General features: G+C 35.8%; 3 protein-coding genes across 7 annotated transcripts in view; 2 read left to right on the top strand and 1 right to left on the bottom strand.

Annotated features, from left to right (window-relative positions):
- Window positions 1–13,507, top strand: part of LOC110464907 (oxysterol-binding protein-related protein 1-like) — a 126,459-nt gene extending 112,952 nt beyond the window's left edge. Inside the window, exons 21-26 of the mRNA XM_021520374.1 lie at window positions 2,646–2,764; window positions 4,178–4,301; window positions 4,896–5,027; window positions 5,666–5,789; window positions 6,426–6,516; window positions 7,019–13,507. Coding sequence (XP_021376049.1) covers window positions 2,646–2,764; window positions 4,178–4,301; window positions 4,896–5,027; window positions 5,666–5,789; window positions 6,426–6,516; window positions 7,019–7,121 — 693 coding nt within the window. The 3' untranslated portion in view covers window positions 7,122–13,507. The remainder of the gene's footprint in view (window positions 1–2,645; window positions 2,765–4,177; window positions 4,302–4,895; window positions 5,028–5,665; window positions 5,790–6,425; window positions 6,517–7,018) is intronic.
- On the bottom strand, window positions 8,468–20,794 carry LOC110464908 (kelch domain-containing protein 9-like). Of its 5 annotated transcripts, XM_021520375.1 has the most exons (5): window positions 19,924–20,056; window positions 18,945–19,034; window positions 16,860–16,982; window positions 15,195–16,107; window positions 8,468–14,805 (listed from the first exon to the last, which is right to left on the bottom strand). In XM_021520375.1, the coding sequence occupies exons 3-4, from the start codon at window positions 16,969–16,971 to the stop codon at window positions 15,212–15,214; spliced, it is 1,008 nt and encodes a 335-aa protein (XP_021376050.1). In that variant the 5' UTR covers window positions 16,972–16,982; window positions 18,945–19,034; window positions 19,924–20,056; the 3' UTR covers window positions 8,468–14,805; window positions 15,195–15,211. The 5 variants fall into 5 exon arrangements, with proteins under 5 accessions (XP_021376050.1, XP_021376054.1, XP_021376055.1 ...); XM_021520379.1 differs by lacking the exon at window positions 8,468–14,805 and having other exon boundaries at window positions 14,834–16,107; window positions 18,963–19,034; XM_021520378.1 differs by lacking the exons at window positions 8,468–14,805; window positions 19,924–20,056 and adding an exon at window positions 20,693–20,794 and having other exon boundaries at window positions 14,835–16,107.
- Window positions 20,795–23,693: 2,899 nt separating this feature from the next.
- LOC110464901 (myosin-IIIb-like) overlaps window positions 23,694–24,842 on the top strand; it is a 45,623-nt gene continuing 44,474 nt past the window's right edge. The window contains exon 1 of the mRNA XM_021520364.1: window positions 23,694–23,878. The gene's annotated coding sequence lies outside the window, so the exon portion shown is untranslated. The remainder of the gene's footprint in view (window positions 23,879–24,842) is intronic.

Below are 24,842 nucleotides of genomic sequence, written 5' to 3' on the forward strand. Positions count from 1 at the left end.
AGACATTCCTTCTCCAAACAATACCTGAAAAGAATTGTTCCCGAGGTACTGGGTCATAATATATTAAGTACAACTCATGCAAGTAAAATGTTTCAAGGAAATGTGAATTTCTTGAGAGAGACGGAAAATGTATTTTATTCACCTTCAACTGAACAGATGAAAAACAGAAGAAAGTTGAATGTGATAAACTAAAAGTTATAAAAAGAACGTTCTGTCAGAATGGGTGATTATAATAGACCAATATAACAACAGATTAAGTACGTCGTGGGTATAGAACATGTAAGAGGCGACGTTTGTACGCCTGCCAGTTAAATATAGCGCTGTTAAAAGCAGCATTACAGTAATAACATGTTGACAGTCTACAAGGTTTTATGGGAGCCAATATTTCCATACATATTGAATTTCACAATACAATGTGTAAGTGATGAAAGAAATATAAAAAAATGTACAAGCCTGCACAAAATGTGGAAATATGCGGTTTCGAAAAATTCAATTTGAATATTAAATAGTTTTCAGCTGAAGACAAAGCAGTTATAATGTCAGGACTCATGTTTATGCCTCCCCTACATAGTAGGGCCATTTAGTGTTTTCCAATATTTTTTCCAAACAACATATTGCTGAGACTTTGAGATTATCCTCCTTACTTTAATACAAAGTTATTCCATGCTCGCCAACCTTTTGAAATTTCTATAGCGGAGAATCTGCATCCTCAAAATTAAAAACATAAATAAAAGTTGTGTATGTGTGCCCCTTAGGTAGAAAATAACACTTCTGAATGTCATCTTTTGAATTTTTCTTTCAAATAAAATAATTTACACTGTATAGATGTGAATAGCTTAGCAATTTTACTGGCTGAAAATGGTCTATATTTTAGGGTCCAAAATCGGGAGACTCTCCATAACAATATAAAATACAAGTCACAGATCACTTCATGCTTAGATTAATTGCTGAGAAGTACTGCATTAAAATGTGAAATTTAGGTCACTGTGACCTATATATTAGCATCTATATACTACATAATAACACTTACCGGTAGCATGATAAATTCATTATCAACCAAAATTTTAAGGTTCATCGTATTCCTCCGCACAAATCTTCTATTTTACAATATATAGAATTTAGGTCACTGTGACCTATATTATCTACACCACTGACTTTCGTATGACTTTGTATTAATCTCCATTACATTTATACTAAAAGAGGTCAAACAGTCGCCAATCATATTTTATGGATATTTCTTGATACCTATTGCAACAATACATAAAATGTAGGTCACTGCGACCTATATTATCTACATCAGTGACTTTGTGTTCAGCTATATTACCTTTATACTAGAAGTCCAGCAGTCACTTGAAGCTCTACCAAACAGATATACACTTGGAGGAGTTCATTTCACTAAAATATCAAATGTATTTCATGTACATGTATATTGTCTGCTTTACTGGCTACAGTGGTCAACTTGCATTTCATTAAGCTCCATATCTGTAAAAGCTAGAAAAGGTGCATTTATATGTTTTACAAATATTTTCTACTTTACACAAATATTATAGAGCAGAGATTTTTTGTTCATCATTTATATATATATATATCCCAGATCAAAAGTAACATCTTTCTAATGATATACATAATGTGTTTAAATAAAACTTTGATTTAAAAAAATAAGCAAACAATGAATTGCTGTAATGCCGGGGAAAGAACCAACATCCAATATGTGTGGGAGATAGTTTACATTCATCTTCTAGGTCCATCTGGTTCAATAAATTGATGTGTTAAAACAGTCATTTACAGTCTGCATCAAGAAGCTATAGTGAGCGTATAATAACTGGACAGGGGCTTATCACTGGGGGAAAGATGGTTTCTATGTAGGAAACAGAGCTTGACTGGAATTTCTGCTCAGAACTAGAACTGTCACATACATGTATGTAGCTTGTCTGTATGAAGTAAATAATCATATTATTCACCGTTTCTGAACTGGAACTATTTAAACATAAAGAGATGTTGTTGATGTCTGCAGTCATTTACCGTGACGATGTCATGTTTGACTGATTATGTAAGTTGTACAAAGTCGTAGGGCAATCACAATATCACTGCCACGAGTTTTGAATATGTTATATACAGACAGTCTATATATTTGGGAACATACACTATAATTAGGTATTTGTAACTTACAGATTAAATATAAAAAAATTATATTCAGTGGTAATCCTGATTTAGCACTTCAGGTATTTGTAACATAATGATTTCATAATCCACTGTCTTCATAATTTAGCACCCCTGAATTACCATTAATAAATATATATGCATGCTTTGGGGAAAATATCACTGTCACTAATTGTACTCCAGCCGCTGTCACCATTTTCTAAAGCTCGTACCATTTAACATCTGACTGGGGAATCAAATCAGGCTGCTTTAGTTAAAGACAAGGGTGTGAACCACTGCTCCACCCGACCTTCCAATATGACCTCCAGGTCATGACCTTAGCTGCTGGTAGAGTGCAAAATGGTAAACAAACCGTATACAGTGATCACACATATAATATATATATTATAACAGGCTGCAGCATTCAGGGGAGTGATATCTGAATGTTAAGCATGATCACGATATAAAGTGTATTTTCAAACCTATTTGTAATAATTCTGTTTCAGTATGGAGTAATGGAAATTTTGTGTCACAAGACAGGATGGAAGAGTGTACTTAACTTCAAACAGTCGGGCTGGTTCGGCAAGGATCTACACAAAGTCGAGGGCTATGTATACGATAAAAAGTAAGTTTTTATCACTAGAATAGTTTGGTGAGGTAAAAATATATGATAGAAAGTATATCAATTTATGAGAAATAGGTAATTGCTTAATAATTTTTTTATTGAAGACGTGTTTTACTATGTCAGACAGCTATATTTATTATGCCTTTTGTTTATTTAACCCAAAATTTAAAAAATCTTTAAACTCTGCCTGTGGTCAGCAGTAATCCTGGCCTGTGGTCAGCAGTAATCCTGGCCATGCTGATCTTACTGTCTGAAATAGATGGTATGTCGGATATCCTCCCCAGAAGAAATCAAAATTAAGTACTTTTGTTTTCTTAATACAATAGCATGACGTTAGTTCCTACAATTTCTGTGGTTTGTTTCGGGTAGATTCTAGAATTGAAGTCACATAACAACACATTAGCTTTATAAGCATGTTACCAATATTTGAGGCAATTTTATGCAGCATTTGTGAGAGGACAGTAATTTCAAGATTTTTCTTTTTGTCTCGCTGCAACAAAGTATCGGAAGCGAGACTAAGGTGTTGCTTTTCCACCAGCTGTAGCGGCGGCAATGTCAACATTAAGTTTTTGTGTCTAATTTAGTTTCACTGAAAATTTAAGTTCTAGACCAACCAAACTTGGACCATAGATGCATCTTAGGTAGAACATCTCAACCCAAGCATCAAATGCTGGATGCAGCCTACCTTTCATGGTCCATTGACTTTGTTATTTCTCCGATATGCACATTGATGGTCAAAGTTGGGCACAGACAACACATATCAATCTGAATGGCTTGTTTTTAATTTAGTTTGAAATTAAGGATGGAAATGTTATGGGTTCACAGACATTTAAAAACAAAACAACTCGCTTATGTGAAAATGATAAAGCTAAGACCTAACATGATAACAAACTTCTAAATTCAAAAGTAAAACTGTGTTGTACATGAATGAATGTATGCCTGGAAAATGGAGAAAAATGCAAGGGTTGAACATTGTTAAGATTGCACTTTACCGATGTTGACATACAGGAATTATACGAGCACAGCATCAAACTGAGTGTCCAATTTAAGGGCCACAAATCATATAAAAAAAATTTACAAGGGAAGTAACTCTTAACCAGAAAAACTCCTCTCGGTTGCTTTATATTCTGTATAGAAGGGAGACTACTCCGAGTCAAAGTGAAACTCTTTGAGTGGAACGTTTCTTTTACCCTTAACCTTAACACTTTCACCACTGTAGACCATAATGGACTCATCCAGATCAATGCATGGTAGGGTTTATTACAGTTACATAGGGGTGAAAGGGTTAAAATGCTATGTGTGTATTGAGGAAGATGCAGTCAGTGACAACGTTATAGTTTAGGAAAGTGCTAACAGAAAGAATGAATATGGTGTCTACGGTGGGATGACTGTATTGGGGTATTGCTATTTCAGTAAGGTGAAGAGGAAGGCGTTGTACGGGAGCTGGGTGTACGATCTCTTCATGCTTGATGTGGCCGATTACGATGGCTTCATGAAAAATTCAGCATCTACTCAGTCACCCAGTCATTCTGCCAAAGTAAGTCGCGTGTCATTCTGCCAAAGTAAGTCGCGTGTCATTCTGCCAAAGTTAGTCGCGTGTCATTCTGCCAAAGTAAGTCGCGTGTCATTCCCCAAATTCCATGACATCTGGGTCCATATTAAACAAACCATTCTCAAGCCCAAATTCTCATTCATTGGTAGATTTATAATGATTATACAAATGTAGCAGGAAAAACGGTGCATCAAGAAAATATGATAATAACTGAAAAGTGACATTAAGCGTGTGATATTAAGTGAAATGTACTGTATTTTAATAATTTTGTCAAAGAATTAGGATAGGATCGAGACTTAACTTAACTACTGTTTTTAACTTTTGACATTTTTAACTTGTTATATCAATTAAGCAAGTTACAATAAATTTTACTCGAGTTCATGGTTTCATGAATATGATGGTCTGTAATTAAGTTGGAAGTTGTAATTTTATTTTGTAGCATCATATTTACAAAATAGTTTGATCACTGAATTCGTTTGTCATAGTATTAACAATTTACAATTGTTGTTGTACTTACCAGGGTACGTAGAAAAATGCTCATTTTGCGAATCATTTAGACCATTAATTTGACATTTGCAGTCCAACGGTGCTAGTGGGAGTTCCGACGTAAACGATGACATTTCCGTAAAACACTTATCAACATACGACCTCCACATTCCAGGGCAAGAGTGTATATGGACGATACACCCACGCCCAGAAAAATCCCTACAGGTATTCTTTAATGAAAACAACAGTGTAAAAAAGTGGTTGTGTTATACCATTGCGGTAGAGATCCTCACACGACAAATGTAACCTCTGGATTAAGATCTCTGGAAATGAGGACAAATGGGATAAAAACTATGATTAAAGATTATCAAACTTTGTTTTCAGAGTTTGTTGTTTGGACTCAAGATTTTATGCATGTGTGTGCAATGAGAAAATTGTTCGAACAATAAACTCTGAAAACATTGTGAAATAAACTGTTTATCGTCTATAAACCACTACCCTATATATTTCTCCGTTCATAAAAAGCTTATCACTGCATAACTTGTCATTTCATTATCATTAAAAGTCTCCCATCACCAAAACCTGGCACGTCCTTAAATGACCGTAGCTGTTGATAGGACGTAAAACACAAACAAACCAAACCCATCCCTGAAAACCATGTAATAAATGTATGGATCATTGATACAGAATAAATAAATAAAACCACAACAAATTATTTTGTCAACGATAATTTTGTTAATGTTAATTCTATTCTCTTCAAAATATTCTGTAAATTTTTCATTTTTTTTTTTTTATAGAATTACTAAATTTGTGTTGAAAGCAACATTTGATGGAGTTAAACAGTCGATGTGTTGTATATTAAGTATTTCAGTTTCACATTGTTCGCCATGGCCTTGAATGAGTTGACCCCAGATATAGCAGGACAGCTCGCTCCCACAGATTCACGCTTACGGCCAGACATTCGCCTTCTGGAGGAAGGGCAGATAGGTAAGTTTGTATAATATACTTACTCATCAGGTCTGTATGAATCAAACAATGTCGTTTTCTTGTGTTCAATATTCATAGTACATGGATTTACACAATAATTTAATTTAGTTCCCATTATTTTTTCACCCTTTTCAATATTTTTACGGTTTATGGAATGGGTAGCGTTCACCCGTCCATGCTTTGGTTTCCACAAGACAACTTGCTAAAATATTCAATTTTATGGAACTTGGTGAACTTGGACAATGTACAAAGTGTACGGCTATATTTTCAAAGTTGCGCAAAATTCAGCTTAATTTAATATTACCAAACAGATTCAGGTGAAACTTGGTCAGTATTCCTGTTATACCATGAAAAAGGCTAAATTTTAAATTGAACAAAACCTGCATGTGCATAGAATTGGATGGGTGCTTACTGTTCCACCGCTGATTTTCTCTTGTTCTGATATAATGAACTCCATATTACTTAATAGAAATGACACTTGTTTTTCCATTGAACACTTAAGCAATACTTTAAATACATGTTTCTTTAATATTTGACCGTAAAGAAATCTTAAAAAAAAAAATTAAAAAAAATTAATAATTGATGAACCTTTTTGACACCAACACAACCGTTACAATATATAATGTTTGGTTCTAGATGCTGCCGCAGCGGAGAAAAACAGAATAGAAGAGAAACAAAGATTTGCCCGGAAAGAGAGGAAGCGCAGGAAGGATGAATGGACACCAGTGTAAGAAACTTAACTCATGAAAGGGGAGATAACTGAATAAAGTAAAAGTCAAACTCCAATTTTCCCTTTCATCTCCTCATATGAATAATATACTATTTTTTTTATTAGACTGTCATTTTCTCCCAATTTTATTTCTTCAGCATTTTTATACTGTTTCCTCGACCTAGGCCCCCTTTGTGTATCCAGTTCAACCAGTTTGTCTGTTTTCAAATGTAATATGTTCCGGTATAAATCCTGGCAGACCTGCAAACGTTTATGCAGGCCTTGCAAGGCTCACCTGAAAGCCGTATCAGATTATTAGGTCTGACCTCATTTGATTAACGAACAACTCTGGTCCAACCGGTTCAATCGTTTGGATCACGATGAACGAATGTAGCCCTCGTCCCTTTCTTTCGTATCTTGATGCCTCAAAACAGTCAACAAATCAGAAAGTATAAGATTTCGAGTTGTTTGATATGTTGCTGTTTTACATAAAAATATATAGCCTGTTTATTTGTTGCAGATTTTTCAAGTTTGGAACCAACCCACACACTGGCAAGGAAGATTGGTTATTTAAAGGCAATTACTGGGACCGAGACTGGTCCAAATGTCCGGACATCTTCTGACACCGGGCGACAAGTTAGATCTAGCAAATTGTGATATTACGTCAATATCACGCCATCACTGCCAAATTACACACGTTGACTTTGGCGAATCGATAACAACGATTCCGTACATTTTTGTTGTTGGTGATATAATCCACATTGAAACAAACTGTTGTGTAGAACCGAGTCCCAGACAAAATCAGAAGTGCTCCTCGGTGCTGAATGGTTGGTTACTGCAAATCACCGTATTTTCACGAATACTCAATTTCACAACGTATGTCTGTATGTTGCATTCGCATCTCAGCAGATACTATTTTACTATGGATAGTTTCGTTATCAGTGAACGCGATATTCACAGAAGATTTATAATCGAGAATGATTCTCTTGAAAATTAATCTCTCTTGAAAATAAAGTGGTTTACATTATTTAGATACTTCTATCAGTTCCTGGTGAACCCTCCGGTGACTGATCAGTTGAGCATAGGTTAAGATTGTGGGATGACAAAATGTAGTTAAGAGGTTTGATTATTACTTCACTGCAAGTTCTAATTTATTGATAATCGATGATTAGTTCATGGTGTAGTCTAATTGGTTAATAATCCAAATACAGTAAGGGCTACAGGACTTCTGATAATCTGATTGGTTGATAGTCCAAATACAATAAGGGCTACAGGGCTTCTGATAATCTGATTGGTTGATAATATTGGCCAGTTCCAATTCTGTTAAGTTGGATTCAGGGATGTACATATATAAGAATGCATATGAAGTCATTTGATGGCTTTATGGTAATATACTCAATGCATTTTTGGTTTTATTTTTGCTTGGGCATCAGTGACGAAGTTTAACAAGAGTTTCCTACTTGGTGGGAATAAAGTTGCTATGTATTCAATATGTACAATAGATCACTTTTATTTCGCGAAATATTCATATATTCGTGATATTCCTGAAGGAAAGAGGCGATTGCAAAATTTAGATATCCCACAAATGTTTATTCAGGCATGATCAAGCATGAACCATACATCTGTAGTTGTTCCCTTTGCAAATTCAAATCATCGCAAAATTGTTTTTGAAAGAACAATTATGTAATTACTTGTGACTGTGATGATAATCAAGCATCACAAATTTAGAAATGTAACTCTTACAGTATCACAAGTTTAACTTAATCAGGGAGCATACAACTTAAGCTGTAGAGGTGGATTCTATGTGGAGTTTATATGGTGCATGCATCATTATTGAAATATGGTATTAAGTGACATATACGACAGGTTAAAGTTAAGGTGCATAACTAGTAAACTACAACAAGATCTATTATACATTGTCGCAACGCAATCTCTGATCATGCACGGAAACAATACCAGTAGTTCAATTTTTCTTTTTTTTATTGGCAATTAGATGTTTATCAATTTAATTTGAAGTTGATCCTCTCTTTATACATCTGAAGTAAAAAAATCACTGAATGAATGGAAAAAAAACTTGCTAATTGTGTTTTGATATCATGTGAACATTTGAAATGCAAAGTGTTGATGTTTGTATGTTGGGGAACCATTAGATTTTCTGTAATGGCCGATCATGATAGAGTACATGATGTTCCACATCACAAACAACTGACACGCCCATTATCTAGTCTTGGTCCTGAAGCTGGCAATTGTTCACTTGTTGATATTCTTGCATGCTACACAACGTTTGTATTGTTTGTAAAATATATCTCATATATTAACTGATTTGTCTGATGACTTGTGATAGTAGTAATATGATAATGGTTGTTTATTGACGTGTTAGAAACACCTAGCCTATGTTTTATGAACTATTGTGTAAAAAAGTAATGTTATTAATATGTGAATAATCTTGTATGTTGCGGTTATGTGGGGGTAATCTTTTATGTAGCTCATTGGGCTGTTTATATTGATATGCTTAGTACATGTGAACGTCTATATTATATATCACATTGTCACAGTTTATACTGTTGGAAACATTTTTATAGGTTAATATCCAGGTCACAACCTTAATATGAACTTTGACCTTATAAAAAAAAAGGAATAAAATGTAGTAATGTTTTGTGATGTCATACTACACCAAGTACACCGGCACACATTAATAAAAACAGGTCAGTGAGCTACACAAGAGGAAACCTACCTATCGGGTATATACATACCTGATGTTTATTACGCTGCAGTTTGTGATCATGTATTATGTCTCTAGTGAATGTAAATGGAGGTTGACAGTACGGTATATTAGTGAAAGTGGAAGAAAAATTGTTCAGAAAGAATTAAAAACCATGACAACTAATTTGCAGACCTGGCCCAAGTTTAAGAGTTTTCTTTATTATAACTTACATTTCACCTGTAGAAAGTGCTTCTGAAGTTCAGGGGAAAACATTATGATGAAGGTACTTTCTGCAAACTTCAGGATTTCTCTCTGAGAAACTGGGGCCAGGTCGGTAATTAGCCCTTTCACCCCTAGGTAACTTTCATAGACTCTACCATGCATTTATAGGGATGAGTCCATTATAGTCTATGGTACGGTGGTGAAAGGGTAAGCAGTATATATGATAGCACTCTGAACCTAGAGGGAAATGTACAGATGGATTATTTCTGTAGCATGTATTCTAAATACATATTATACAATTTTCTATCATTGCACACAAAAATCAATTCCTGTTTGATTTTTCTTCTGTGAAGAAAAAATCATATTTTTACTTTTTTGCCAAACTTCATCTTTTTTTCTTTTTTTTATTATCATTAAAACCATAAAAACAAATAAATATTGTTTCTGAGTTAGATTTTGTAAATCTTGAAAGAAACTGAGATGCCGTGCTTTGAGTTAAATGGGCAAGTACGCATTATATATTGTTATTGATAATCTACATGTGGCAGGGTCTGGGTTTATCATTAAAAACTGTATACTGGGGTTCAGAACAGATGATCCTTTCATTCTGAACACAACATGAGTTTCCAATTATGTCAATGCAAATCTTTATGGTCATAGTAACATTACTGCCATAGTTAAGTGAACAAAAGTTTGTGATCAGTCATGTTTTCGTAGAAATAACATGCATATTTGTTCTCTTGCCTAAGGAAAGTGGTACAGTAAGGGATAAGATGAAATCTCAAGAGAAAGTTTGAGTCTAATGAGTATTTCGTTTCAAATATAAAATGTTTGTAGACATAGAAACAAAACCGCGGTGATGGTCACGCTGAGTACTATATGTATTCTAATACTACTGGTTATATCTCTTACAAGCTTTCACTGTCCCCTGATGCCAATACACACTCGTGTTTCTGAAACGATCATTACATTGATTTTATACTTCGTTCATCAAGACCACAGAAGCATCATACCGGTAACGTCTTTATTTCCTGAAGTAATCATGGAGAATCAGTGTCTCTATACCATGTGAAACTTGAGGTGGGATTTTTTGTGTTGGACGTTCGGTAACAATACATAACAATGTGTTTACAAACAATAATTGACTTGTGTGTGCGAGTTACCAGGTCGTTGTTACGTTTTTCGCTGTTGCAAACTGCTATTAAGTTTTTGTTGTGATGTTGGCCATTGTCCTGGTGGTCCAACATGTTTGGTCTTTCGGTTCACGCCTTTGTAGACATATGTTGAACGTAGAATGGCATGTAGCTCATATGTTTAGATAATAAATGTTTTTCATCGGTACATGTTATGGCTACCTTAAGCTTATTGTACCTTTATGGTATGGTGGTATATTTCTGCCATCGACTTTCAACTTAAGAGTTACCTATGTGGACATGATCACAGGTAATAGACACAACATATCCTATGCCTATATTCTAATATGTAATTAGGTAGCTTGTAGGACAAAAGTAGATGGCAGATATATGCCACCCAACTGAGGGTTTGATCATCAAAGTAAACTAAAATCTTCATCATTATTCCGAACATTTCACACGATGTACAGTTTATACATGTAGCAGAACTGAACTGGGTCGAAAATCAGGGATAAGGTAACTCAGTTGGTTAGTTTGTCCGTCAAGAATCTGAACTACCATGATTCCAGTCCTGTTAACGTTATTTCGTACAGGTTACATTTGGCGCCCAATCAAGTATACCCACATAAGGTGCCATAGGGTCTCGTGTGTCAATGGACTGACGACTTTGTTAAAGGAGGGAGGAATGTATCGGTAGCTCATCTTTATTTATAGCACATTGTCTAAGAGTTCAGGGTCCGTATTAATTCATGGACCCATTCTCATGCTTAAGCATGGAATTTGTGCTCAAGCCTAATTTATTGTTCTGGTTATAAATAAATAAAATAATTTTATTTTGTCAATGATTTAGGAAATACTTGAAGAGACTTGAATCCGGATACTGTTTTCAGTGTTTACGTTTGACATTTTGATTGTTTGGCATGATTTAAACGAGTTACAATAAAGTTGGCTTGAGCACAGAATGCATGCTTTAGCATGAGAACGGTTTCATGACTACGAGCCCAGAGGTTCTTCGTTTGAATTCCATTCCAGCCATTGTAATTTTCCACCCATGTTATATGTGTGCAATAGGCTTATCAATGCTTCTTCTCCTTATCTTGTGTGGCAGTATATTAGGGTAGGCTTAACACAAAAGCCATGGGTTATCTAGATCTGTGGTAACATATAAATAGGTTAGCAGTCAATGACTGGTCCGACTCAAAAAGCCACAGCTTTCTGTATGTTGAAACCACAATATAAATCTATTTTTCACTTTACCATTTAATGAATGTTGGAATCAGTTGTCTCTGAGAATGGGGTATTTGACACATTGACTTCTTCCTATCTTGTATGATAGTGTCACAAATTCAGAAATCCTGTCAGCATGTATACAGTTGTGATAGCCGAATGCTTAGGTCTGATCTGTGTGTTGAAATATGATGCAAATTGACTATGCAAAATTTACAGTGTACAGGTAGATGAAATAATATGCATCATAAATTTACAGTGTACAGGTAGATGATAATAATATACATAATAAATATTAGGTCTATAATAATGACACATCTTTCTGCTAATTTTGCAATCATTCTTAAAAAAAATAAAATGTTTCAATGTATCACAGGTACTTGAATTTTGGCTAATTATAATTAGATTGTCATGTTTTGCTGCCAGGATGTCAAATCTGGAAAAAGATATTTCAAATATTATGTACCTGATTAGTAAATATAAAATATAAAATTGTACTTTAAATTGATCTCACCCTGTGTATTGAATAATCATGCTGTTTAAAGAAAAAGAAGATTTGAAGAAGCTATACCTGTGTAGTTTGGAGAGATCATCCAATCAAAAGGCTCAGCATAATTAACTGCAAGCATACTTCATCTTCTCTAAATCTGTAAGCTTGACAATTCAATACACAGGGTTGTCGTGTATGTATACGGGGATATGATACATGTACGCCTCTTTCAGAGGATTTCCTCTTTTTCTACCTTTCCCTTGATTATAAAAAGTTCTTGATTTGTTCTGAAGCATTAAGAGGTTTCTAGGGTATGTTCCTCCTTTTTTTCTACTCCCCGGTTACATCTCTGTGTCTCTATGTGTTTTTTGGTCATCAAACTATGTCATCTTAATTTGAAAGCATGTCCAATAAAAACAATACCATGCAGTAAAACTGTTATAACATTTTACAAAACCTTACTTGAAATTGGTAAAAGTTCAACCATATCAAGAAATGTTGGCATGTAACATATTTTCATTCCGTGTTCATGTTATGTTTGACAAGATTTAAATGTCACTGAGGTCTTATTACAGTCTGTATATAGTACCGTGTTTATCTGCTAAGTATAATGTCATACACTTATGTCAAAATATTTGTTCAATAATGTCGTAGAAATTGACATGATTAACTGTACATTGATCATTACACCTCTTCCTGTTAACACATTGTATATAAGACATTTCCTATCATCAACGATGAGGAGTATACTAGGTATACGGAGTCATACCTCTGGAAAGATATTATAGGAATAATTGTACATCTTTAAGTTATTTCTGACATTTTACCTTGTGAATTATTTTGGACAAAAAAATGTGCAATACCAACCCACTTCCCTGTCAATAATTTGTATGATGTCATTTCCTGTCAACAATTTGTCACTTCCTGTTAACAATTTGTATGATGTCATTTCCTGTCAACAATTTGTATAATGTCATTTCCTGTCAACAATTTGTATGTTACTTACAGTCATTAATTTGTACGTCACCTGCTGTCAACAATTTGTATGATGTCATTTCCTGTCAACAATTTTTGTTTGATGTCACTTCCTGTTCAAGGACATCATGCTGAGCATGTAGACTATGTCATCACTTCCTGTGTTAGGTACCTAGTTGTGTATGGTTACCATGGACACACTCCTCCACGTGTTTATGCACTGTTGACATTCTAATGAAGAGATCAACAAATATCAAACTGTGTCAGCGTTGTTTATTGAACTATATATACATTGTAAAACCTTTTCATGAAGATATGAATTATTATATCGATGTGAACTAACAAAATTTTGTCCCTGTCTCGGCCCTTTCTGATTTGGCTTTCTGTGGTGACTATTACTTTTATATTAATCACGAATATACAAAGCAATGAAGCACCTATCTGAAAATTTTGATTGCAGATACAGAAAGCCAAACAATGAAACGATGGCCATTTCATCCACTAAGAAATAATCAGTTTTACTAAAGTAAAGGTCAAAAAAAAAAATCCATGACTGAAGTGTTCTGAAAGATATGTTAAACTCAGCAAAAAGGGAAAGATGCTTATAAAACCCTAAATATAATAATGTTACAATTTTCAACTTTTGGCAACATTTATACTGTATATGTCAACCTCCGGTAATGAAAGGTCAAAAGCACAGTACGGCCAACCTTGGGGACTGATAGTTCACCAGCACAGTACGGCCAACCTTGGGGACTGATAGTTCACCAACAAAGTACGGCCAACCTTGGGGACCGATAGTTCACCAGCAAAGTACGGCCAACCTTAGGGACTGATAGTCCACTAACAGAGTACGGACAACCTTGGGGACTGATAGTTCACTAACAGAGTACGGCCAACCTTGGGGACTGATAGTTCACCAGTAGATACATCCACATTGTTACATAGAATGAGAATTTGAAATACTTTGAAATGAACTTGGATACGATACCAACGTAGTGGTACAGTAAAATCTTGTTATAATGCCAACGCCATCGAGGATTTCGTTTTCTCTTTTCTTTACATTCCATTTTATGTTGCCATCTATACAATGATAAACCCGTTTACTAAGCCAAAATGTTGCCTTACAAATGATGGCCATATAATAAAGTGTTTGATGTTTCTGTAGTGTAGAGTCACTAATAATGACAAACACCAACCTTCCTCAAGGATTAAGAATAAACATCCTCACATTAAGAAGTGTTTGAGTCTACACATCATTTCATTAAAACTGATTTTACCCTCCACATCGCCTATTTACAACTTTTAACCAAAACATAATGCAAAGTAGGCAGACATTTACAAAGTTAAATTGATACATAGACATGATAGAGGCAGCATTTAAGACTTGAATAGAGCCTATATAAAACAGTTAAAAAAGACCCTGATTAGCTACTAAATCCCGGGTAGGTTAGTTGACTGGTTATATATAATTATTTGTTCGACCTTATAAAACTGGTTACTCTGGAGCAGGTCAGTTAAGGTAATTGAGGGTCCATTCCTACGCTTTTGTACACCTGCAAACAAAATTAATTTCAATGACTTTCTAGCTAATGAAAAACAATACAATACTGTATCTGTATTTTTGTAATTGAGAACCAAGTAGTAAAATACTTAGTATAAAAAATATTTTATTTCGTATATTTGCAATTACAATATACAGGACATTTAATATTACATACATGAAATAGGATCCAGAAACAAGTTATTAAACCGATATCAATCTGTTTCCGTTTCCTAAATACTTATAATACTTCTACAGAACATGGTACTGAGAAGACTATAAAATACACGATAGAAACAAATTATAATATACATACATGTATGAAAAATGTGTTTCAAGAAGAAATGATATGAACAGAAATGTAAAATTTGGCAATTTGACAATAAGTGTGAGTAAGTGTACCTTTCTGATATAATTAGCTATTTAAACTCCAGACAATAGGTTTCGTTGTACACATGACTGTTATTTTTCCCACCTATCCCGCCATGAAGGAACGCCTTGTCACCAATAATGCAACAAATGTGGCCAGATCGCCTCACAGGACTGTCACCGAGTTTGTAGAATTGCATTGTTGGTTTAAATGTTACGAGGAACATTTCTCCAACAGATTCCCGACTTCTACCGTCAAAGGTATCGCCTCCGTGAATAAAGATAATTCCAGGACCACTAATCGTGATGTGGTTTTTTCGACCACCAGGTAATTTTGACATCGGTGTAAGCTTTTCTACGATACTTAAGAGTTTACTGGGTACAGCTTGGCTGTCACTTTCACCACTTTTAAATCTGTCATGAATTTCTATTAAGTTATTTTCTCTCCCTCCAACTATACACAATTTATTTCCGACAATGTTTGAGGTATGACCTGATCTCGAAGCCGCAGCATTTGTAAATTCTTTAAAGGTGAAACGGCCAGACTCTACACTTCCTGTTAACATATAACCGTTGCCATGACGTCTCTGCATCCGTAAACTTCCTTCTCGTCCGAAAATAATTATCTCCCCTGAAGCCAGAAGTGTTGCTGTGTGTGAACTGAGCCCGGCATCACCAGGGAAACCACTGGTTTCCTGCACCAGCCATTGCTGTTTTTCAGAATCAAAGGCCACGACCTTCCCTGTCCTAGACTTTCCATCCCATCCTCCAATCAGAAGCATGTATCTACCGGCTAACGACACACAAGCATGGTGACTGAGGGCGGGGCTTCCTGTGGCTCTGATTTCTTGCCACGATGCTGAGCCAGCGCTGTAGCGATAAAGTTTGTCCGATGGCTGTTTTCCGTCCTTCGTCTCCATACCACTATGTATGTACAAGTCACTGCCTGCGTTCAACAGAGTAGGACACAAAATAACTGTTTTACCCACAGAAAGCAAAAGTGAACTATTATTTATCAAAAGTAAATTTGCTAAGGGTGTAAACTTTATTTTATTTTTTGTGTTTTATGTCTGGTTTTAATTTTTACAATTTATTATTTTGCTATTTTTCCTTCAAGAATTTTCATTTTCAAATATCTTAAAGAAGTTATGATCAACCAATGACAGTAGGGACTATGTATGAAGAGAGCTTTATACATTAATATTGTATCATTCGGTTGCTTTAGCACCTTCAAAACATTCACGATTATATTGACAGCTGACATGTTTTAAGCAATGAAAACTCAAACAATTGTTTACATGTATAGATATATTCATGGGCAAAGATATTTATATAACAGGAAAGAGAGTGAGTGTACTTCCACCAGATATCAAACCCACAATCCCTAGGTTTCCTAGTTGAACGCTCTACCATTCATGACCTAGAAGGAAATTTCCTCTAGCAAAAAACTTGAAGGCAACTGTAATCCTATGTACGATATAAATCTGTCACATTTACATATCAAATTCAGTTTGGATTTAGAAATTTGATAGTACCGTAGGAAAAATCAGGAATAACATTTTGCAAATTTGATGATTGAACGAAAATTTGTAAAGATTGGCCAAAATGTATACGCTGTGAAAATAACAATTAGTCTTAACTTTACTGTGAGTACCAGTTTTCATTCATTTGAAGTGAATAAGGACCTCGTGAACTTACCAAGAATACAGCCAACATGGAAAGTCAATGAGGGTCCGTTGGGGGTCACCAGTTCCCAGTCGGCAAGTAGACCCTTAGCATTACCCCTTTGGGTACCTGATCCTGACGCCATTGAACCAGCATCTGTCGATTTTAAATATAATGATAATACTTTATTTTATTCAAAACAAGTAAAATGTACCTAAAACCAGATCAATATCCAACCAAACTTATGAGACACTAAAAGGCAATAATATACATTAAAATAAGTGTCACCAAGTTTAAACAGACCAATATTTGTCAGGTTGAATTATTATACGTTATTTCCACGCATCGATGGCAAAGTTAATTTTACTTATGAGACTCCAAAAGGCAATATTGTCAGCTTATTATTATATAAATATGACATTCATTAGCAGGTGACAGTGAATATTGTCAACCCGAGAAAACCATTGTCACCCGAGGCGAAGCCGAGGGTGACAATGGGTTTTTGAGGGTTGACAATATTCACTGTCGCCTGCTAATGAATGTCATATCTATTTTGTTACACCAAAAGGCGTTGGAGCTCAGAAACGGCAGCAAACCTTGATAATGACATCTTGTTTGTTGATAGTCTGCTGTTTACAATCGCTATCGCACCGGCGCTTGATGAAATTGGCTGTTGCCGCCAAACGTTCTTGTGACCATCACGGTGGGGAAACGAAGCGGTGCACGTACATTTTTTGCGCATGTGATATTTTTCACTGTCTCATGGCAATATCCCCCGCGCCCCTAAAAACCATTGTATTTTCGGAGGGTGACAGAGATTTTTGTTTAATTTTCTCCCAACCAATCAAATAGCTAGAAATTCACTTGAGGTGTAACAAAGCTTATTGTTAAATGTAGACAACACTACTGTAGTGTACAGTAGTCCGCGTACAGTTGGGAGCAAACTTAACTTGGTATCTAACATAGTGAACAAGAAAGTGCACAGGCGGCTGCACTCCAGCTAGTGCACAGGTGGCCACACTCCAGCTAGTGCACAGGTGGCCGCACTCCAGCTAGTGCACAGGTGGCCACACTCTAGCTAGTGCACAGGTGGCTGCACTCCAGCTAGTGCACAGGTGGCCAGCTAGTGCATAGCTAGTGCAAAGGCGGCCGCACTCCAGCTAGTTCACTTCAGTGTTAACTCCAGTTCACTTCAGTGTTAACTCTAGTGCACTACAATGTTTACCAAAGTATAAAAGACTGAAGTACATATTTCATTAATTGTTTATTATGAAATTGGTTCCTTTGTGATATGAAAATTGAAAGAGATTAATATCGAATCAACGATACACATTTTGGTTTTTTTTTAAATACTTAGAATTCCAACCGCATGTGTACACTATCTCTGGTGATGATAGAGACTATATATATATCTAATATATATATTATAAATCAGAAAAATGATCCTTACGGAAGAAGAAATATTATAAAAAGAACAATTCTCAATAACGAGTCTTAAGTACTTTCAGTTTCATCTCTTCAAGGAGATTCTTCAGTCTGAAGAATCTCCTAGAAGAGATGAAAGTACTAAAGACTCGTTGTTGAGAATTTTTCTTTTTATAATATATACAATATGTATATATATATAGCTGTACTATTTAAGAGGAAAAAGTTTAAAAGCACACTTTATCATAGTTAAATTCATATCACATTTCATATCAATGTTGTAGTGTTGGGATGGGGGATCAGTATCAGTTATGTGATATGGGTAAATGTGGTAAGTTTTCCTATAATCTTATACCTTTTATGAAAGGTTTCTCTATAACACGACATCAATAGACATTCCATTTTAAGAAATTCCGAGTTTTCTTGATAACCTGATTTAAAAAGAGACAATTGAAAAAAATATGAAATCCCCTTGAAAATACATATATCATTTGTGCATAGGGATGTTTTTAGGGTAAGGGCCCTCCAACCCCCCATTTCCAGAGATAGAAAGAGAGAAATATAGTTTCTTCAGCTGGTGTATATTTATATACAGTGTTTTGTATTCCCCCCTCCCCAAATAAACCTTCTACTCAGATTTTTCCCCTGGGTTCTGATCAGGAGGTAAATGTAAATTGACATCAGACCCTATACCTTGTGTAATACACACACCCTCAGAGCATTTCAACCCCAGATTCTCCCTTCTCCTGTGTTAGCTGCAGGGCTCAGACAGGTTTGATGTACCTGTAGAAAAGCCAATTAGAATACATACATATTTAATTGTATCTTAATAAATGATTTGTTGAAACTCACATCTATATACCTGTAACTACAGTACATTAATATTGTTACCCATCCTGAATGAGACAATATATATATACTTATAGTATTTTTTCTTATTCACAGTACACGAAGTTACCCCTATAAGTTTTCCATTTTTTTCCAAAATGAACATACAGAAAAAGACTCACTATTATGTACTAATAGTATAATGATCGATTTGTATGTTAAATGTAGACACCATTCTGTTAAAGCTGTAAAGGAACGTTAATTAACTTCAATGGTGATTATGTCTTAAAGACAAAGTATTATATACATGTAACATGGATCCAAGTTGGTGCATGTGGTAATAATTTAATATGTTATCACGGTCTATAGTTAAATCATTTAAAGTATATGAATAGGAAACATTTAAAATTTTATTTATTGATTGATTTATAGAGCAGACGGGAGGGGAGAAAATCGTAGTATGTACAGACTGATGAAAAGGCCAGACATATTATGATAAAGAAAATCACCTTGTGAACTGTAGTTAGCTCCAGTGCACATCGATGTGAACTCCAGTTCACTTCAGTGATTACTCCAGTGCACATCGATGTGAACTCCAGTTCACTTCAGTGATTACTCCAGTGCACATCGATGTGAACTGGAGTTCACCTGTCTTGTTTCAATTCAATTTATTACCAAATGCGCATTGCATATAGGCGTACAGAAATATACATATAGATAAATGTTAAATCCAATACAGCTACATGTAGTCTCCCAACTATCGACGAATACTAATGTTAGCTGTACTTGTGGCGGACTTGGTACATGGAAGAACATTATTTTGAACTGATGTACATCTACCTACATGTACTGTTCTCTTAAATTTCCCGTTGGTGTTATGTGATGAATATATTTTGGCACCAACGACTGGAAAAGAAAATCCTATGGCGGTAACCTACGACGCGCGAAGAGCTCTTATAAAGGGAGGCCACTCTAACATATCCAAATAATCGAGGAAAATGTTTACAAGTCTGGTTCCATGCTGCGAAAGAACCACATAGATTGACCATCCTATTGTAGAGCCCTATACCTTATATTTACCAAATACATTTTGTATATCTCCCGCGTAGGAGTGTGACCCTCCCAATGTTAAGTGAGACCTTCTTCTACTTATCTTCTGTTGTAGAATGTGGCCCTCGCGTTGTAAAGAGTGACCTTACACCCAATAGGCTATATAACATACATCAAAATGTAGATTGTGACCCTAAACCTAATATCAACGTACTGCTGTAGAGTATGGCCCTTATATACTTTCCGTTGTAAATTGTGACCATCCAGTTGTTGAGTGTGACTTCTACATCTAATATATTGTGATGAAAGTTCTATATATCGATCTGCCACTAGCTATTAGTCCGAGTCGTCTTTTTTTGTCAGCCACGGCGTAATAGCACCTGCCGACACCAGTGGTTCTTCAGACTTGAAAGCTTAAATAGACTTTAAACTAACCTTCACATACCTCCAATTTCTATATAAGGAAATAAAGACTTTAGATGTAGCCGCTTCACTCATTTATACGCGGAACTCTATAATTTGTTAATGTAGTGCAAAATGCAAAGAACACAGAGGCCTATTACGTTTCTTCTTCTTTTTCTCCTTGTTTCCGACATCTTTTTGACGGAATTAATGAAACTTTACATAAGTGTTCATCATGATGAGGGTGTGTGCAAATGACCTTTCATTTTCCGATCGGTCAACAAATATGGCCGCCGCGGCCTCTGATTGGTCGAAATTAAATATTGCTCGATTTTGCTCAGATATGTAGGTGTATTTGGCACTGCGAACATAAAGCTGTGGGTGTTTGGGGGACTTCTGTAATGGTCCCCCATTACAATTAGTACTTGTTCTTATTGCCTTTACACCCTGATACAAGTACGTGCAAATGAAGTATCTCGTGAATTCTACATCCATAAAATGATCCTACTCATTCAAACTTTGGTGAGCTCCATTCCAGGAAGCCATCCGCCAAATATGAAGATTCTATACCTTTCAGTTCTTCAGAAGAAGTCGTTTGAAGCATTTGACATATTTGACTGCTGTGACCTTGAGAGTAGCTCAAAGCATTTTCATTCTCAAACTTTGGTGAGCTCCATCCCAGGAAGCCATCCGCCAAATATGAAGATTCTATACCTTTCAGTTCTTCAGAAGAAGTCGTTTGAAGCGTTTGACATATTTGACCGCTGTGACCTTGAGAGTAGCTACATTGTAGGTCAAAGTCATTTTCATTCTCAAACTTTGTCGGGCCACATCCCAGAAAGCCATCAGCCAAATATGAAGATTCTATACCTTTCAGTTCTTCATAAGAAGTCTTTGACACTTTTGACCCCTGTTACCTTGAAAGTAGGTCAAGGTCATTTTCATTCTCAAACTTTGTTGGGCTCTATCCCAGAAATCCAGCAGCTAAATTTGAAGATTCTATACCTTTCAGTTCTTCAGGAGAAGTCGTTTGATGTGTTTGACACATTTGACCCCTGTGACTTTGAAAAAAGGTCGAAGGTCATTTTCGGTCTCAAACGTTTTTGGGCTCCATCCCAGGAAGCCGTCAGCCAAAAATGAAGATTATATACCTTTCAGTTCTTCAGAAGAAGTCGTTTGAAGCGTTTGACATATTTGACCGCTGTGACATCGAAAGTAAGTCAAAGTCATTTTCAATCTTAAACTTTATTGTGCTCTATCCCAGGAAGCCACCAGCCAAATAAATAGGCTCTATACATTTCATTTCTTCAGAAGAAGTCGTTTGAAGAGTTTGACACATTTGACCCCTGTGACCTTAAAAGTAGGTCAAGGTCATTTTCATTCTCAAACTTTGTCGGGCTCTATCACAGAAAGCCACCAGCCAAATTTGAAGAATCTATACCTTTCAGTGCTTCAGAAGATGTCGTTTGAAGTGTTTGACACATTTGACCCCGGTGACCTTGAAATTAGGTCAAGGTCATTTTTGTTCTCACACTTTGTCGGGCTCTACCAACGAAGCTTTCAGTCAAATATCGTGGCTCTATGCCTGTTCGTTCTTCAGAAGAAGTTGTTTAAAGGAAAGGTTGACGGACGACGACGGACGCCGCACCATGACATACAAATTGACCTCTCCTTATCTAATTTATGAAGATACTGGCAATACTAGCAACAAAAAAAGATATGGTCAGTGACAATATTATGTAACGTTTTCTATCCATTGTTTTTATCACCAGTTTGTAAAGAATAGATATTTGCTATGTCTTCTAATCAATACAATAGAGTTTAATCAATAAGATAATATAAAATAGCAAGAAACCGCCAATGGCGATATGGCCGCATCCTTTAAGAAACATAAGCCATGCAAGTTTAGTTGATGTAGGACAAGTAGTTACTTGGTAATCGACATAAAGCAATCTTCTTCGCCATAGTGCAGATGGGGCCTGACCTCAACTAATCTTCCTAACCTGGTCAGTCAAGCGGAAAATGTAGGTCACAAGCAGCATCCTTAGATACATAAGCCATGCAAGTTTAGTTGATGTAGAACAAGTAGTTACTCGGTAAGTGACCTAAACCAATCTTTTTAATCATAGTGCAGATGGGGCCTGACCTCAACTAATCTTCTTAACCTGGTCAGTCAAGCGGAAAATGTAGGTCAGAAACAGCATCCAAAGCACTGCATATGATTAACATCCTTAGATACATACGCCATGCAAGGTAAGTTGATGTGGGATAATTAAAAACTTGGAAACTGAGCTTAATCATTCTTCTTAACCTTAGTGCAGACAAACAGACGGACGGACAAATGTGTGTGTATGCAGGATACAGGGTATGTTGGTGTGCTTGCCTCCTTGTGATAGCGCGGATCGGATGCTGACTTTATAAAGTGCTATCTCACTGAAATACCATGCCGAAGGCACCCAGCATATCATTCTGCCCGGTCACATTATACTGACAATAGGTGAACTAGTTGTTGCCATTCCCCTAAATGCTGAACGTTAAGCAGGGAATATAACAACTACCATTTTTAATAATTTATGATTTATTGAATGCGGATCCATTTCACAGTTTACACAATTTCTTTTCTTAATCAAGTTGAAATAACTTGTTGTCCAATCCATTTGTATATTTGTACAATAAAATATGTTTAAACTAAGTTGAACTTGTGCCCAATCCCATTGCTAATTAAAACTATTACTAGGCAATATGTTTAAATGAGGGGGGGGGGGGGGGGGGGGGATGTATAATGTAAAACAAAATTTGACCTAAATCAAAATATTAAGATAACGAGGATTTGTAATATCACGGACTTAGATAATCTAATTCCCCGGTAATATTGAACGAAAATATGACGATGGTAGTTTGTAGCCTGTGGGTCTTATATAAATCTATGATAAACAATTCTGTGATATAAGAAACACATTTTAAGCGTCAAGTATCTGTGTGGTAACACATGTATAACTTATACAAGTATAGGTGTTAAGAACAACCATCTTGAGGCGTTTTAAACAAACACAAGTCAAGTCATACGAGGTACACGCTCATTACCATAACAATACGGTGTTTTCTCATCACGTCACAACATTAAATTGGAGTCTATTTTTAGTCACTGACACGACCGAGGACCCGCTGTGCTGTGCATGTACAGTGGTATCACCTGTGATATTTGACTTCCGTGTCGGCTGAAGGGTTAAATCAATAATATACTAGCTAGAGACGATTGTATTTTTACCAATACAGGACAGGAGGAACCGGGACAGGACGATGTAAATTGTCTTCGGTACGTTTAGGATGATCTCGGAGTGATCGAGGTAAGACCGTTTACAGTTTCGAGTAACACTGCCATTTATCTAGATAGTCTGTACCTGTTTACACGAGTTTTTATAAGTGTTTACAGAGTGGTGATCAGAGACGTAATACGTCAGGTGTGATATATGTCCATGTACATTATACCATACACATGTATGTATGCTAACAGCAGAATGTACATGTATAAATACACGTATATCTATAGGCCTCACTGTACCAACTTACTGTATACGCTGGAGATAGCTAGCTGTACATGTATTTGACATTTTGACAGCGTGTCGCTTAGGAGATCATCCCAGGAATTATCCCAAAATATATATCATTCAAAAAAGACATTATCTTATAAATACATCATACAAAAGAATGGAACATTATTGGTTTTTACAATGGATATAGATCTATATTGGTAAATCTCAGAGATTAATATATATTAATATATATATGTATACAGTTAGTAAAATATCATAGATTCAGATAGCTATAGTGTTAAGGTTTATACTGAAACTGAAATACAGTCTTTGTGTACAATTGTCCAATATCATACATTATATCAATGATATATCAGTCACTGATACTGACAAAAATAAATCTGCTGCACCCATTTCAATACAAATTGGGATTCTTACATTTCTCTCTACTTCTAACTACCTTTTATATCCTAGTGCCTTGCTTGGCAACACCTCATTTTTGGTTTTAATGTTGAATGTTCGCCCAGGTGAGGAAGGCAATGGGTTCTGTCCCCAGGCTGGGACAAAGTCCTTAAAAATGGTAGTTGTTATTCCCTGCTAATTAACGATCAGCATTAAGGGTAATGGCAACGACTGGTTCATGCGAATGCTGTGCTGGGTGCCTTTGACATGGCATTTCAGTGAGATCGCACTATAAAGTCAGTATAAAATCCGTGCTATCACAAGGAGGCAAGTACACCAACATACCCTGTCTCCGGTACACATACACACATGCAAG

This window comes from Mizuhopecten yessoensis, unplaced genomic scaffold (genome assembly GCF_002113885.1).
Source record: "Mizuhopecten yessoensis strain PY_sf001 unplaced genomic scaffold, ASM211388v2 scaffold11041, whole genome shotgun sequence".
Lineage (NCBI taxonomy): Eukaryota > Metazoa > Mollusca > Bivalvia > Pectinida > Pectinidae > Mizuhopecten > Mizuhopecten yessoensis.